This window comes from Lipotes vexillifer, unplaced genomic scaffold (assembly GCF_000442215.2).
Source record: "Lipotes vexillifer unplaced genomic scaffold, Lipotes_vexillifer_v1.1 scaffold71, whole genome shotgun sequence".
Lineage (NCBI taxonomy): Eukaryota > Metazoa > Chordata > Mammalia > Artiodactyla > Lipotidae > Lipotes > Lipotes vexillifer.
Genome location: NW_006793703.1, coordinates 7,578,676 through 7,594,858, shown reverse-complemented (window position 1 = coordinate 7,594,858; position 16,183 = coordinate 7,578,676). Strand labels below are relative to the sequence as shown.

At 41.7% G+C, this 16,183-nt stretch overlaps 1 protein-coding gene across 1 annotated transcript in view; it reads right to left on the bottom strand.

Moving 5' to 3' along the window:
- LOC103081817 (maltase-glucoamylase, intestinal) overlaps window positions 1–16,183 on the bottom strand; it is a 78,849-nt gene that overhangs the window by 16,452 nt on the left and 46,214 nt on the right. The window contains exons 26-40 of the mRNA XM_007466633.1: window positions 14,938–15,092; window positions 13,673–13,841; window positions 13,300–13,396; window positions 12,323–12,435; window positions 11,148–11,273; window positions 10,209–10,337; window positions 9,850–9,960; window positions 9,490–9,552; window positions 4,633–4,767; window positions 4,077–4,164; window positions 3,111–3,249; window positions 2,123–2,256; window positions 1,970–2,004; window positions 1,760–1,876; window positions 474–622 (exon numbers count right to left, since the gene is read on the bottom strand). Coding sequence (XP_007466695.1) covers window positions 474–622; window positions 1,760–1,876; window positions 1,970–2,004; window positions 2,123–2,256; window positions 3,111–3,249; window positions 4,077–4,164; window positions 4,633–4,767; window positions 9,490–9,552; window positions 9,850–9,960; window positions 10,209–10,337; window positions 11,148–11,273; window positions 12,323–12,435; window positions 13,300–13,396; window positions 13,673–13,841; window positions 14,938–15,092 — 1,760 coding nt within the window. The remainder of the gene's footprint in view (window positions 1–473; window positions 623–1,759; window positions 1,877–1,969; window positions 2,005–2,122; window positions 2,257–3,110; window positions 3,250–4,076; window positions 4,165–4,632; window positions 4,768–9,489; window positions 9,553–9,849; window positions 9,961–10,208; window positions 10,338–11,147; window positions 11,274–12,322; window positions 12,436–13,299; window positions 13,397–13,672; window positions 13,842–14,937; window positions 15,093–16,183) is intronic.

Sequence of the window (16,183 nt, the reverse complement as noted above, 5' to 3'; positions counted from 1 at the left end):
TCCCTAGGTCAACCTTAATTAGATACATCCTCACTTTCTACATGTCATGTTCTTCAAACCCCAGAAATGGTTGGATTTAGACACGTTCTCATCTATCAATGTCTCCACACATTTCTTAACCACAGCACATTTCAACGCAAGAATGGCCTCCATTCCTCAGATATCCCCCTGGATTCGTGACCTGAACTACTATAAAGGATACGTAGGTCTTTACAGGCCCAAATTAGAAAGAAATTATTCTGTGTTGTACTGTATATCATTTTGAAATTTTTCAAAAAAAATCAGTAGTCTTTTACTAAAGATCTAAGGTGTGACTGACACCATGCTAAAAGGAGTCATAACGTACAGTCTGTGCCTAGACAGCTTTTGGCAAAGGCAGTCATGCCTTTAATTTGGAAGAATTGTTTTCTTCAACTGCCACCATATAGAATAAAATTATCACTTAGTCTTTGGTATCCTCGCTATACACTCACTCATGGAGAAGAGGCCGCACGACAGTGCTGCCCTCCGTGTTGGCCCTGTGCATCAGGGTGTACAGATATGGCAACAGGGTGTATCTGGTCTGCAGGACACTTCTGGAGATAGTCACAAAGGTAGAATCCCAGGACACAGGGTCTTGCCTCTAAGGAGAAAAAAAAGTGTTCAGGGCTCAACTTAGGGGACCTGGGGGACATAAAGGAGATAACTGAACATTTATTCCAAATGAAGATCAAACAAAGCTAAACCAACGATGACTACAGATGAGACTCAAAGAATATTTTTAATAGACCAAAAGAGGTCACTGAAGCTTTCCCAGGATAGCTGAAAAAATTCCCCATAAGAAATGGGGGGTGGGGTATACATTTGGTACAATGCCCAAATTGAAAGAATACTGATTCATTGAAACATGAGGATTTTTTCATGTACTTGTTGGCTATCTGTATATCTTCTTTGGAAAAATGTCTATTCAGTTCCTCTGCCCATTTTTAAATCAATTTTTTTTTTTTTTGGCTATTGAGTTGTATGAGTGCCTTATATATTTTAGATATTAACCCTTTATCAGATACATAGTTTGCAAGTATTTTCTCCCAATCTGTGGGTTGTCTTTTCATTTTGTTGATTCCATGCAGAAGCTTTTTAGTGTGATGTAGTCCCGCTTTTTAAATTTTGCTTCTGTTCTTTGTGCTTTTGGTGTCATATCAAAAAAAAAAATTGCCAAGAACAAATGTCATGTAGATTTTTCCCTATGTTTTCTTCTAGGAGTTTTATGGTTTCAGGTCTTAGTCCATTTTGAGTTAATTTTTTGTGAGTGTGTAAAGTTAGGTTGCTTATTTGATATCTTTCCTTTTTCTATAAACTTCCCTCTTAGGACTTGGAATGGTAGTTATCAGGGGCTGGGAGGTGAGAGAAATGGGGAGATGTTGGTCAAAGAGTAAAAACTTCTTGTTATAAATTAAATATTTCTGGCGATATAATGTACAGCATGGTGTCCATAGTTAACAATACTGTATTATACACTTGAAAGTTGCTAAGAGCGTAGATATTGTTCTCACAACAAACAAGAAATGGTAATTATGTGACATGATGGAGGTGTTAACTGACCCTACTGTGATAATCATTTCACAATATATAAGTATATCAAATTTAAAAAAAGAAACATGAGGGTTTAACGGTTTTGAAGATGTCCTTGGGGAATATAGACTACATTACTTGTAGTTCAAAAAGGGAGTCTGTGTTCCTGGTGACACAGAACTTTTGAGCTCTGAGCTCAATGTCCTACCCTGGCCCCAATGCTGTTGTGGTTCCTCGAGAAGGGGTAAAAGGCCCCCAGCTGCATCCAGCGAGCACACATTTCATATTCAGCATCTTGAAAGAATCCACAAATATCTGCTCCTGTCTGAAACAGGGTAGAATAAAATGGGCCTGTTAATGATTTCTGAAAGATACCACCATCTGCTTGGTGATTAGGAGTAATCCAAAGGACACTTACAAAGGATATGCCGAAGAGGCTAAACTCCATCATGCCTGCAACGAGAACCACAGCTGTGTCAGACAAGGCACTCATGACCTGCCTCCTCTTCCCTCCTTGGAGAAGCCTTGATCGAAGACCCCAACTCCTCTCCTCTCCCAGCAGCCCACACACCAATGATAGATTTCCTCAGCTGGTCCCACGCGGCTGTGTTGTCACCCAGCCAGTGTCCTCCCCAGCGGCCAGAAGAGGGAAAAGTGGAGCGAGTGATGACGATCCCTCGCTGTCCCGTCACCTCCTGCACAGCTCTGCTCGGAGGGGAACAAGAGGGTGATTTAGGGCACAGCAGGTGAGGAAAGGCCACAAACCTCCTCCTCCCAGAGCTCCTGAGCCTAGGGCATGGTGACAAAATATGTCCTGTGTCACAGAAGGGAATATGGAAATCTAAGCCATGAGGTTCCTCACTGACTGACTCCATATGATGGTGATAATATTAAAAGTTGTGTCTTTACATTGTGTTTTATAGTGTTTCATATAAAAAAAAAAACTTCACAATGTAATAAACTCACCAGATCACCTAAAAATAATAAGTAATCACTAAATTTTGCTATTTATTTACTTAATACTTAGTTCTATATATTTGGGAAAGAAGAAGATGAATTCCTTTATAAGGCTTTCCTTAGGATACTTCTTATTAAGCACGGAATGAGCACATTAAATAGGACGGTGATAATTAAGTAGAACACCAGTTGGCTACCCAACAAGAGTGACAAAAAATAAATTCTAATAGAGATGAGTCACTTGAGAAAAAGGAAAGAGGTATCCAGTCCTCCGTGTTCCCTTACAATAACTAAAGTTATTATAGCATCATCCACGCTGCGTGATAAACTTACTTATGTCTCCACGTGTATTTCCTCCACTAGGACTATTAGTCTCTTACTTAAATAAGGACCACGCCTTATTTAAATCTGTCCTGCTAACTAGGATCACAGGGTCTGGCTCCATGCTCATGAGTATTTAATAAATGAGAATTACGACAGAGCTATAATTAAAGTCTTCTTAACTCTTGGAAGAGGGAATGAAAGGACGAGCAGTGTAGCTTCATCAGTCCCTGGCTGTCCCTGCAGGCTGTCCCAACTGGAGAAGGCAGCTGATGACTCACTCGTACGTGGGTCTGGTCTGGGCCCACCCGTACAGGCTGTGCACGTCGTAGTGCCGCACCGGGGAGCCGTCAGGCAGGAGCTGCTGGCTCTCCATGCACAGGGTCTTGCTGCTCAGGCCCCTGTCCCTGGACTCCAGATCTGAGGAGAAAGATCTAGTGATGTGAAATCCACCCCTACCTGATCCTGTTTATCCTTGACCTCTCCTCATGGGATTGGACTCTGGATCGTAAGACTAACTTGACCCCTGCATGGGTCCCTCTCCTCCGCAGGGGCATGGAAACATGCCCGGCTCTGAGCTACAATGGCACTCACAGGTGTTTTCAACATCCAGGGCCCCGGAGGGTTCCCCGGGAGAAAGCAGGGGCATGGGGAAGAACGCAGCTGTCAAACACTTACTGAGTGACAGGCTCCAACCTAGGCTTTCAACATGTACATTATTTTATGTAATTCTTATCATAGTTCTATGGAGAAGATATCATTATCTTCCTTTTACAGTTTAAAAAACTGAGATTAGAAAATAGCAAGTAATCTGCTAAAGGTCATACAACTCATAGAAGAGTATAATTTCCAGAGCCAAGATATGAACACAAGTACAACGCCAAAGTCATTGACTCCATGATAAGGTGAGGCCATTACTTTCCACCCACTGGTGACACAATAAATTCCTGTGGAGGGATTAACATGAGCCTGAAGAAGTAAGACATCTAACTGTGGGATCCTTTGGAGACATCACCACAGTTAAGTGTTTTTTGAAAAAAATTTGAGAAACTTACCCAAAGGGGCCAATAACTTGCCCACACCCAACTGGGTAAAATTTCTGGAGTGTGTTTCTCTTTGGTCCCCCCAAAACCAGAGTGTCAGTCAGGATGTCCCTGAACATCAGGATAAATGCCTGGCTGCTGGACTCTTGCAGCTCACTCCCTGCAGCCATGGCGCTGCCAGTAGAGGAGGCCAAGGGTCCTTACGTGGCATGTAGGGAGGGTGGTTCAGACGGGCATCCTTGCAGCCTGGAGGGACTGCCCCACTCACGAAGCTTGCCGGTTCATTCATATCCTAGAAATGTCAGACACAGGAATACTTTACTTTTAAAAAGAATTATATACTGTTAACTCAGAGACAAGGAAGTAGAGAATAATTGTTCACCATCCAGTAATTCCATAGATACCAGCCCAGGGAGATTCATCAAATCCAGCTTGAAAAAGATCAATTAAGCCCTACAGAATGACTGGCTGGTGGATTTGAAAAAAAATTCTCACTCAGGGTGTGAGGCAGGCTCCGTTCCAAGGAATTCCTGGTAATCAGCTTGGAATTCTACAGCAAGAACTTCAGACAAGGTACAAGGTATGAGGAGTATCAGAACGGTCCACTCCAGATTGGAGGAAGTGCAGTCTGATGTGTCCAAAGTCTTTCCTGGATGATTATTACCCCTTTTGATTAAAGGTCAGTAGTACATATGCTTAGGCACACAGAGATAGAAACACACCTATCCCCATGTACACAGACACAAACACACACACTTACAATCCACATGCCATCAAACTTCAAGCTCTTCTCTGGAACCCGTGGATTGGTGTACATTTCTCTCAACTCCCTTTTCCACCATGAGATGGTTGAATTACGGAAAAAGTCTGGGAAGGCCACATAAGCTCGGTATTGCTGTAAAAAGTAAGTACAATTTATTTGTTCCAAACAAATATATTAGACAGAAAACAGGCATTTCCTAAAAGCTTAACTCATGCAAAGCCTATACTGTGTGGTGATAGTTAATCCAAAGTTATGAGCTTAAGTAATGTTCTTGGCTTATTTGAAATACAATGAGCTCAAAGAACAGAAATGAGCACAAATGAGACACCTTCTTATCATTTGGAAAGCATCCACGGACTGTTTTCCTCTTTGTATCAACATGAATGGTAGCCATCAACACCCTGAACTTACTTTTTCCATCGTTAGATACCCACCCCTCAACTTCTGTCCTACGATTTCCTAAGCACTCCTCAAAGACAAAGCATGAGCCAGGGAGACTGCAGCTTGAAAGGGGCAGACAGCAGATGCACTGTCAACAGGTTGTAAAGAAACATCCAGCTGATCCTCTCCTATCTCTTTCCCAGTAGGAAAAAAGGGTGAGAGGTAAGACTGCATTTTATTACATAAGACTATCTAACTGATATGCACCTGGGTTTTCTATGGTTTCAGAATCACTTGAAAAGTGCAGTTGTGTGTCAACTAAATTGGGAGGACTTAAAGAGGAAGTTTTAACTCCCCTTTCTCCTATCTTCTTCAAATAATAAAAAACTGTCTTTAGTTTAACCTGGAAAATGGACCCAAGGTATAACTCCTGAACTATAGCCTCTTTGAGAGCAAGGCCCTTGTTGAGCTTTGTATTCCCCAACCATGCTTAGCTTAGTAGCTGACATAAGATAAATGTTCAGAGCATAACTGTAAATTCACACCACTTAGCAATAGCAAATATTCTTAAATTTCTATATAGCTATGATGCTTGTTATGGAGCTTTATGGTCCTTTGTATGTCTCAGTAAATTGCTTCCTCTGTGTTCATCAGTGCATTTCAAGAGTTAAAAAGCTAAATAATGCTGGTGGCAAAAGTGTGGGTGGGGAGGAAACAACAGAAAAAGGACTTGGTCTAGGGAACCTCCAGTACCTAAACATGATAGGCAAAAGGCAAGTGGAATCCAAATGTCTAGAAAAAAGGCCAAAAAGAACACAAAGAAAAAACCAGAGATGGATTAGTGTACAGGGATCCAGCTCACAGAGAACTTCTGAGGTAGTGAGCCACACCACTGAGCATCTCGTGAAAGGGAGGCATGCCAAGGTTGCCTTTTTGTTAGAAAATGGTGGTAGAAAAATGGACCCAACAAAATAGAACCTTTCACTAGAAACAGAGAGCTCCAGCTCAGGCAGGGTTAGAAACATGGGGTAGGGGAGGGAAGTGGAGAATTGGAATAAACAGAGTCAATACCAGCCGTGTCCAAGTGATAACTGAATCCCAAATGAGATACAAGTGAGAAACTTGACTATGATTTATTAACCCCACTAAAAGGTGCTCTGACCCTTACCCATGAAATTAAAAATGTTCTGCTGTTCTCCGAGGTACTGGCTCTGCCTCACTCCTGTCTGTATTCCACTCTTGCCTCATTGCTTCTGTCCTCACTTTCCCTAGTCCTCAATTCATGATGTACCCACTTGCATGTCTGGTCCCAGGACTACTTATCACAATCCATTGTGTGCTACCAAGATGCAATTCCTAGGCTCCATGCCAGGCTTACTGTATTAAACATCTAAGCTTCAGATCCAGTGGCCTCAGGCCCACTAATCTCATCAAGTGGGTCTTATAAATAGTTAAAATCATTCTATCTATTGAGAATATCTTATGTGCTACCTAACAAACGTTGCGACCCCCTAATGAAGTATTTCTCATCAGGGGCACAACTGGCATTTAGGGCAGGAGAATTCTTGGTGGAAAATCCCCTGCAGTTGGGCATCCCTGGTCACTACCTACAAAATGTCACTTGGTGCTCCCCTTGCAATAATCAAAACTGTCCCACAGATTTCCAAATGCCCTCAAGGTGGCAGTATTGCCTCTAATGGTGGATGCATTGTAGGGCTCACACAGTGGTAGCCAACTCCTTGATTGCTGAAGTGACCCTCTCCCCAGCATACTGATTTAAAAGTCATGGTACTGCCATAAAAACAGACACATAGACCAGTGGAACAGAATAGAAATAACCCAGAAATAAACCCACACATGTGCAGTCAATTAATCTTTGACAAGGGTGCCAAGAACACAAATGGGGAAAGGATAGTCTTCTGTTAACAGTGTTAGAAAAATGTGGATATGTAGAGAACAAACGTATGGACACCAAGGGGGGAAAGCGGCGGCGGGGGATGAATCTAGGAAAAAAGAAAAACATGGATATCCACATGCAAAAGAATGAAACTGGACTCCTATCTTACACTGCTCACAAAAATTAATTCAAAATGAATTAAAGACTTAAATGGAAAACCTGAAACCATAAAACTCCTAGAAGAAAACACAGGAAAAAGCTCCTTGACATTGGTCTTGGCAATGAATTTTTTGGATTTGACACCAAAAGCACAAGCAACAAAAGCAAAAATTCAAGTGGGATTACATCAAACTAAAAAGCTTCTCCACAGTTAAGGAAACAATCAACAAAATGAAAAGGCAACTTATAGAATGGGAGAAAATATTTGTAAATCAAATACCTGATGAGTTAATATTGGAAGTATATAAGCTTATACAACTCAATAGCAAAAAAAACAAAAAACAACCCACAAATATATTGATTTAAAAATGGACAAAGGAGGGGCTTCCCTGGTGGCACAGTGGTTGAGAGTCCGCCTGCCGGGCCCGTGAGCCATGGCCGCTGGGCCTGCGCATCTGGAGCCTGGGCTCCACAACAGGAGAGGCCACAACAGTGAGAGGCACGAGGTACTCAAAAAAAAAAAAAAAAAAAAAAAAAAAAAAAAAAAAAAAAGGACAAAGGACCTGAACAGACATATTTCCAAAGCAGGCATACAAATGGCCAACAGGTACATGAAAAGGTTCTCAGCAACCCTAATCATCAAGGAAATGCAAATCAAAACCACAATCATAATCTGTTAGGACAGCTTTTATGAAAAAGATGAGAGATAACAAGTGTCGGCAAGGATGTGAAGAAAAAGGAACCCTTGTACACTGCTGGGGGGAATGTAAATTGGTACAGCCACTACAGAAAATACTGGGTTAGCAAAAACTTCATTAGGGTTTTTCCATAAGATGTTACGGAAAAACCAGAGCAAACCTTTTGGCCAACCCAATAGTATGGCATTCCCTCAAAAAATTAAAAATAGAACTACTGTATGATCCAGCATTTCTACTTCTGGGTATATATCCTGAAGGAAGCAAAATCAGCATCTTGAAGAGATATCTGTACTCCCAGGTTCACTGCAGCATTTATTCACAATAGCCAAGATGGTGAAGTAACCTAAGTGTCTGTCCACAGACAAATGGATAAAGAACGTGTGGTGTCTATACATACAATGGAATATTATTCAGCTATGAGAAAGAAGGAAAACCTGCCATTTGCAACAAAATGGATAAACCTAGAAGGCATTATTCTGAGTGAAATAAGCCAGACAGAGAAAGATAAATTCTGTATGATCGCACTTATATGTGGAATCTGAAAAAAAAAAAAAAAAAAAAAGTTGAACTCATAGAAACAGAGAGTAGAGTGGTGATTACTGGGTGTCAGGGGGTGGGGGAAATGAGGAGATGCTGGTCAAAGGTGGCAAGCCTTCATTTATAAGATGAATACTTTCTGACCCTAATGTACAACATGGTGATTGTCGTTAATAATACTGTGTCGTATACGTAAAAGTTGCTGAGAGTAGATCTTAAACATTCTCACCACACAGTACACAAATGGCAAATACGTGAAATGATGGATGCGTTACTTAACCTGATTCTCATAATCATTTCATGATATATATGTATATCAAATTATCACATTGTGCACTTTACATATATACAATTGTATTTGTTAATTATACGCCATTAAGCTGGCGGAAAATACTAAAAACTAAATAAATAAAGTCAAGGAGCCCATGACCCTGAACTTCTCTGGTGGATTCCTATGTCCATGTGGGCTGCCTGGACCATGAAACTTCAAGTGATCTTCTGCGAGAAGCAACAGAGATTACAGCAAGCTAGGTTCTCTCCCTTGGATCCTCATCTGAGATCCATTACAAGTAAGAACCTGTTTCCAGGAGACTGCAAGTTTTAACAGATGGCTGGCAACTGGGAGATAAGATCAAAGTTGGGAAACCCAAGGAAAGATGGGGGGATTTGTAAGAGAGAAGATGGAAAAGCCTGTCCATGAAAAAAAAGAGGTATAGAGAAAACTACCCAATCACTAAAGACAGGGGTGGGAGACTGTTTAAAAGGGATACGCAAGGCAAAAACAACTGCAAATACAACAATAATGAAAACAACAATAAATACACTAATTCAGGCAAAAGGCACTGTTTCTTCGAGGTATCATTCAGTGGAAATTTCATGGATGTTTTCAATCTGACAGCCTTGGATTGGAAATCACCACTCTGTCACCTAAAAGCATGGACAGAAGTAATTTAAGCTCTCTGAGTCTTCGTTATGCAAAGTATAATAATATCTACCTCCCAACTGGGGTAAAATATTGCATGTAAAGTGACTGGCACACAGACAGACACACAGAACATGTTCCCTATGTAAGTTTCCTCATCTCGCGCCCATGCCCATGCCATGGGGATGTCCAGTATCCTAAGTATGGCTGCACCTTCCTGGCAACCCTGATTTCACCCAACATCCATACAGGCCCTTTACCTCCACTTGACTTTCCCAGTCTAGAGAACTGTTGATAACAATATCAGGAAAATCAGGCCAGACCTGTGAAGAGAAAAATGTTTAAAAGCAATGCACTAGATAATCTCTCTTATATGGCATTTCCTAAGAAACTATAAACCATGTCCTAGAGGTGATAATTTGATTTTCTTTTAGGGTTGATCTAAAGAAAAGTGGGTCTCACAATGCACAAACATTCCTTTAAAATTCCTTAACAGTGGTGACAAATACTGATGGAGAAAATGACAACTTCTGACCTCAGAGTCCAAACAGAAAAGAAAAAAAAAAATGTACAAACACACTAACAGTGTGGGGATTAGTGGCTCACTGCTCAGAGCATACCTTTCCCCAAACAATGCTTCCATCATTCGGATCTTTGATGAAGACATCGTCCTCCACACCCCGCGTGAAAGGGGGATAGGGCTTTGTCTCGTTGCCAGAAATGGCTGGGTCCTGAAATCAAAGCACGGGTCGGGTGAGAAAACCAAAGCCAGGGTAGAAAAATGGAGAACTCTTCAAGAGCAGAGGCATCAGCTTCCACCTAAGCTGTAGAGCTTCTGTGAATCCAGGGAAATACACTTTTCTTACTGAACCTCAACTTCTCTACTCATAGCATGGAAGAAAACACAAGTATAAAGCTCTCTGCACCAAATCCCATTCACTCTTCCAAACAGACTCCGCCCATTCACACAGGGACTCACCAGAATGAGGATGACCCGCATCCCGTCGGCCTTCATTCGAGTAATCAGAGCTGGAAGCCCCTCAAACTCGGGGCTGAGGGTGAAGTCCAGCTGCCGCTCCATGTAGTCGATGTCCGCGTACTGCACGTCCTGGAGGACAAAGGAAACTTGCAAAAGCCCAGGTTCCACCTGAGAACAACGCTCCACTAACCAATGGTGAATTTCAGTCGGCATCTTTTTGATTCTTTCAAATCCCACCTCTGTTATTTGTTAGGTATTAGGTTCTGGAAAATTCACCTAATTTTCAAATTTTGAGTCATAAAATAGAAAAAACTAAATTTGCAAAAAATAGGATGATAATGCCGAACTGGCAAGGCTGTGGAGATAAATGAAAGCAGCAGATGAAAGTGCTTTGTGAAGGGCCATTATAAGGAGCGATTGTGGCTACCACCCCATCCCCAGAGGCTGCCCCTGGTATCAGTGGCTCATACTCAGAAAAAATAACATAATGTAAAACTACCCCGTACTAATACAACATGGATAGTAAGCCCATTAAAACAAAACAAACAAAAGCAACTGTAATTGCTTTGGAATCACTAATCCTGGGGCTTATCAGACACAGCTTTCTTATTAAGAATAAAATATTGCATGCTATACTTTCCATTAGTAGGAACAATCATAAACAATAGAAAAATCAATAGAATAAAATTAAGTATGTAAATGGTTTACCACCCAATGCCCTCCTCCTTTGGCAAATCACTGTGACTCTTCAAGTTGGGGACAATGACACCCCCCCCTTATATTACTACTGGGTAGGGGTGGGGCTGAGTGTGATACTGTATGAGAAAGTACTTTGTAATTTTATAGAACCTGATAAAAATCAGACAAACTAATCCAGATACAGAGACAAGGGTTGGCCATGCGGTCCCAGAGCCAGTACCCCACAGACTGACAACGTACATAGGGGATCTGGGCAGCCACCATCTCATCATACAAGCTACCAATCTCAGAGTCGTTCTTGTATCCATAGCGACACAGCTGAAACCCCAAGGACCAATAAGGAACCATCACTGGCCGACCAATCAACTAGAAAATAAACAGAAAGTTTAGTCCTTAAGAAGAAGAATCTGGGTTAAAGTTGTACACAAAGTAATAAGAATATTTTTCCAGTGTCCCCAGTTAGATAATCAACAAATTCAAATCCAGAGAGAAACTAAGAGGATGCAGAGCCACTGAGATAACTTGGAGAAAGCTTCCTGCCAGGCTTGACCTCTCTCCCTAGGAGTTTTGGAAAACCTGATTTTACCCTGATTCCTAGTGGCAGACCAGCTTACTGGTTAAGAACACGAAATTCAGAAGCAAAATACCAAAATGTCTGGGTAACCATACGGGATCCAGTCTCTGCTGGCTATGTGACTCTGGGCAAAAGTGAAATAACCTCTTCTATACCTGTTTCTTCACTTGTAAATTGAGGATAATAATATATTTGTTTCATAGTGTTTTTGTGAAGACTGAATGAGTTAACGTATGTAAAGTGCTCTGACATGCAACAAGTAATATATCAGTGACATATAGTAAGTTTTATGTCTGTGTTTGTTGCTGCTGCCAGAGCAACTGTTGGGACCACTATGACCACAACCACTACCACAACCCTCATCACCACAATCACCACCCTCACTGCCACCACTCTCACTGCCACCACCATCATCACCGCCATCATCACCACCACCACCACCACCATCACCACCATCACCACTATTACCACTCTCACTGCCACCACCCTCACTGCCACCACCACCATTACTACCATCGCCATCATCACCACCACCACAACCCTCACCACCACAATCACCACCCTCACTGCCACCACCATCATCACCACCACCACCATCACCACCATCACCACTATTAGCACTGTCACTGCCAACTACCGCCAGCGGCACCACTACTTTTGACACTTCTGCTAGTCTGCAATGCTCTGAGAGGCTACGGATATAATGGTTATCAGGATGTATTTATTGTTCCTTATTCTATAGCCTACCTGTCTCCCAGAAAGACCAACAATTCTAGTTATCATCTAAGAACTATAGAATGTGCTGTATAAATACTTGGTAACCAGTTGAATTCCCTCCTACCTCAGTGTACTGCTGAGTGACAAGCTCTGGAGTTGGCCCCAAGAAGACATAAAAGTCCAGAATTCCTCCTGTGGTACGGTATGTCAAGGCAGGCAAGGGCTGGAATGTCACATCTGGAAATGTAGGAGAATACCAATCAATATGGAAACCTTCAAGTGAGAAATTACCCCTGAAATTCATACATTCTCCCTCTTCCTATGCCTCCCTATTGTAGCGTACTGAGAGAAGGTATTTTGTACTATACCTACACAGAATTTTAAAAGTTAAGTGAAGGTCTGCAGGATAATCTGTGCCTGGATTTTCTTCCCTTTCATGCACTTATTACCTTATTATATGCTTTGTCCTTCTGCTCTTTTAAAATTGTTATTATCATTTTTATTTCAGAATAGTTTAAAACTTACAAGAAGTTGCAAAAATAGTACTAAGAGTTCTCTTGGACAATTCACCCAGCTTCCCCCAATGATAACTTCTTACATAACCATTGTACATTGTCAAAACCAGGAAACTGATGTTGATATAATACTATTAACTCAGGTAGAGGCCATATTCAGACTTCACCAGTTTTCACAAGCATGCTTTTCAACCCCACTTCCTGATTTTCCACCCCCTTTCCAAAATACCACGCAAATTTTCTTTACACCCTCGTACCCCCAGAGTGAGTGCTCTGACCCCCAGCTTCATCACTAATTCAAATTATATTAGAGGCTCCCACTGGCTGACCTCCAGGATACTTGGGACTTGCTTGGTTTTGCTACCCCTTCTTACGTTGTTTATGCCAAATAAGAGTTAATTCTTATTACTACACGTTACTGAATTGAAATAAACAGAACTGCTAAAGAGAATGAAGAAAAAAAATAAAAAGCACTCTCCACAAGATAATAATTTTGACTTGAGGGGCAACATGATCAAACACATTCTAAAGTTCCTCAAGGATGACTGATTCACAAAAATAAGGGGAGATGCCAGCATCATCTTACCCATGGCGTTGCTGTTCAGCAGCAGGACCCCATGGGCATTGCCATCCTCCTCCAGTGCCATGTAGTAGGGGTGGACACCATAGGAATTCTTCTTGTACTGGGAGAGTCATGGGGAGAAGTGGCAGGAGGTTAGAAGACAAAGGGGGAAAAAAGACAGAGATTGAGAAAGAAACTCAACAGATTGATTGATAAGGTGTGTCTAGTCTTCTCTGTGAAATAAACACATAAGAAACAAAGAAACCCGAGAATTGGCCCACTTGCCTAAAAGCAGAATGTGACCATCCAAGTTGAGTGTTGGAAAGATGAAACGTGAAGCATACCCAGTGTGGGTGGACAGGGGCAAAGACACAGATCCCAAATGCTCTGCCCTTACCCCCGGGGGTTGGTCTCGGGAAAACATTCCCCACGTGTTCCAGTTCAAATCTCTTCGAAAGGCTGTGTGCTCAGTTTCCCCAAAGCCATAGAGGTACTGGGAGGGGAGGCGCGTGGAGATGCGGATGAACATGTCGTTGAAGGTGAAGCCAAGGAGCTGAGAGTCCCAACTGCAACACAAAAGGGTACGTTTGCAAAAGAAATGGGCTGTTCTAATAGCTTCAAGCAACTGACTTCTCAGGGAAATTGGACTCTTGATTTCCTCCTCCCACTCAGAACCCCCCTGTTGACCTCCCACACAAAACATAAAGTCTATACGATTAAAATAATCAGAGACTCCCTTGCTATACAAGCCCAGGAGCCAGTTCTTTCTTCTATTTTCCTCTATCACTACCTCCTTCTAGTGGTCCCTCCAGAATGCCAAATCCAATGTCTCACCATCTCAGCTGCCACCACTTCACAGCAGACCTAGTTTCCACCCTTGCCTCACTATAGTCCATTGTCTACACAGCATCCAGAATGATTACTTTTTAAGCATCTCACATCATGTCAACCCGTTTGCAATTCTTCAGTGATTCTCATTGAAACATCTTGTGACGTCTTCAAGGCCATTCCTGATCTGAAGCCACCTGGACCCCAGCCTCGTCTCCCCGCACTCGCTTCCTTACTTACGATACTACTGCCACCACATTGGACTTTTTTCCCCTTAATAAGGCAAGTTTGCTCCTGTTTCTTGGTCTGTGCACTGACTACTCAATTTGCTTGAAGTGTTCTCACTCCTCCCCCATCTCCATGGGGGAGGCTGCTTCTGCTCATCCAGGTCCTATTTCAAATGTCACCTCCTTGGAGAGACCACCTCTGACCACAGTATCAAAAGCAGTAACTTCCCCATAATTATCAATCACCCTGTTCTTTTTCCTGCATAGCAGTTGTCACTATCTAAACCGCTACATATTTTAACTTAAATTATTTTTGTTATTTCCTTAGTATTTTTTGTCATAAAAAGAAAGACCTCATCTTGTATAACCACGTACTATGGAGAAGGCACCCCATAAACATTTGTTGAATGAATCCCTAGGTACATGCAGCTGCCTCAGGAATTACTCCCAGGGCACTAAAGATTTCTCATAAGAACAGAAGGAAATAACTTGTTCATGAATCTGGAAATGGACAGTGTGTTGCTTTGAGCAAGATATCCCCAAGGACAATGGACCTGGCAATGATACAGGTAATCATCAATTCCAAGTCAGACTAAGAGCCATTTACATTACAGTGCCTGTACTCTTCCGGCGAATTTCAATCCCGAAAGGATTCTTCTTAATGAGGACATCATAGAGTCGACTCTCAGAGGTGCTGGATGGAACCCTGGGTATGTTGAGAGGGACTGGAACTTCATACCGGTTGTTGTTGGGATCATAAATCTAGGACCAGAGGAAATAGATTTTAGGCAAGTATAGTTGTCTTGAAACCTATACTCTTAGCAGAAACTTGATGTCTTTGACAAGGAGTCTGAACGCTACATTTGTCTGCTTTAAGCTCATGATACTGGAAATTTAATTAACAAATCAAAGAACAACTCCACATTTACTATTTTGATCTGAGTCTGTCATATCTCATTTTTAAAGCCTGTATTACATAAACACATTCCTTTGATATTGGTTCCACCTTGGGAAATCAGTCTGGAATTTATGAATATATCCTTTATTACTTTGTGTGTGGGTGTGTGACTGTATGTGAATACCTGAAAACATTTCTGAACTGAAAAAAAATCCCCCCCCCCAAAAAACATGATGGAATATTACTCAGCCATAAAAAGAAATGAAATTGAGCTATTTGTAATGAGGTGGATGGACCTAGAGTCTGTCATACAGAGTGAAGTAAGTCAGAAAGAGAGAGACAAATACCGTATGCTAACACATATATATGGAATTTAAGAGAAAAAAAATGTCATGAAGAACCTAGGGGTAAGACAGGAATAAAGACACAGACCTACTAGAGAATGGACTTGAGGATATGGGGAGGGGGAAGGGTAAGCTGTGACAAAGCGAGAGAAAGGCATGGACATATATACACTACCAAACGTAAAACAGATAGCTAGTGGGAAGCAGCCGCATAGCACAGGGAGATCAGCTTGGTGCTTTGTGACCACCTAGAGGGGTGGGATAGGGAGGGTGGGAGGGAGGGAGATGCAAGAGGGAAGAGATATGGGAACATATGTATATGTATAACTGATTCACTTTGTTATAAAGCAGAAACTAACACACCATTGTAAAGCAATTATACTCCAATAAAGATTTTTTTTAAAAAAATGAACTCTACTTGATTAAAATAATCATAGATGTCCTTGTTAAAAATGGGGTCTAAATTGATTCACTGAGTACCTACTATATTCTTACCTGATACTGTACTAGACACAAGGATTACTAAACTGAGTAAGACACAGTTATTGCTTTTAATAAGTCCACATACTAATGGAAAGTGAAAGAGAGGTGCCCACACTACCTGAGTGATA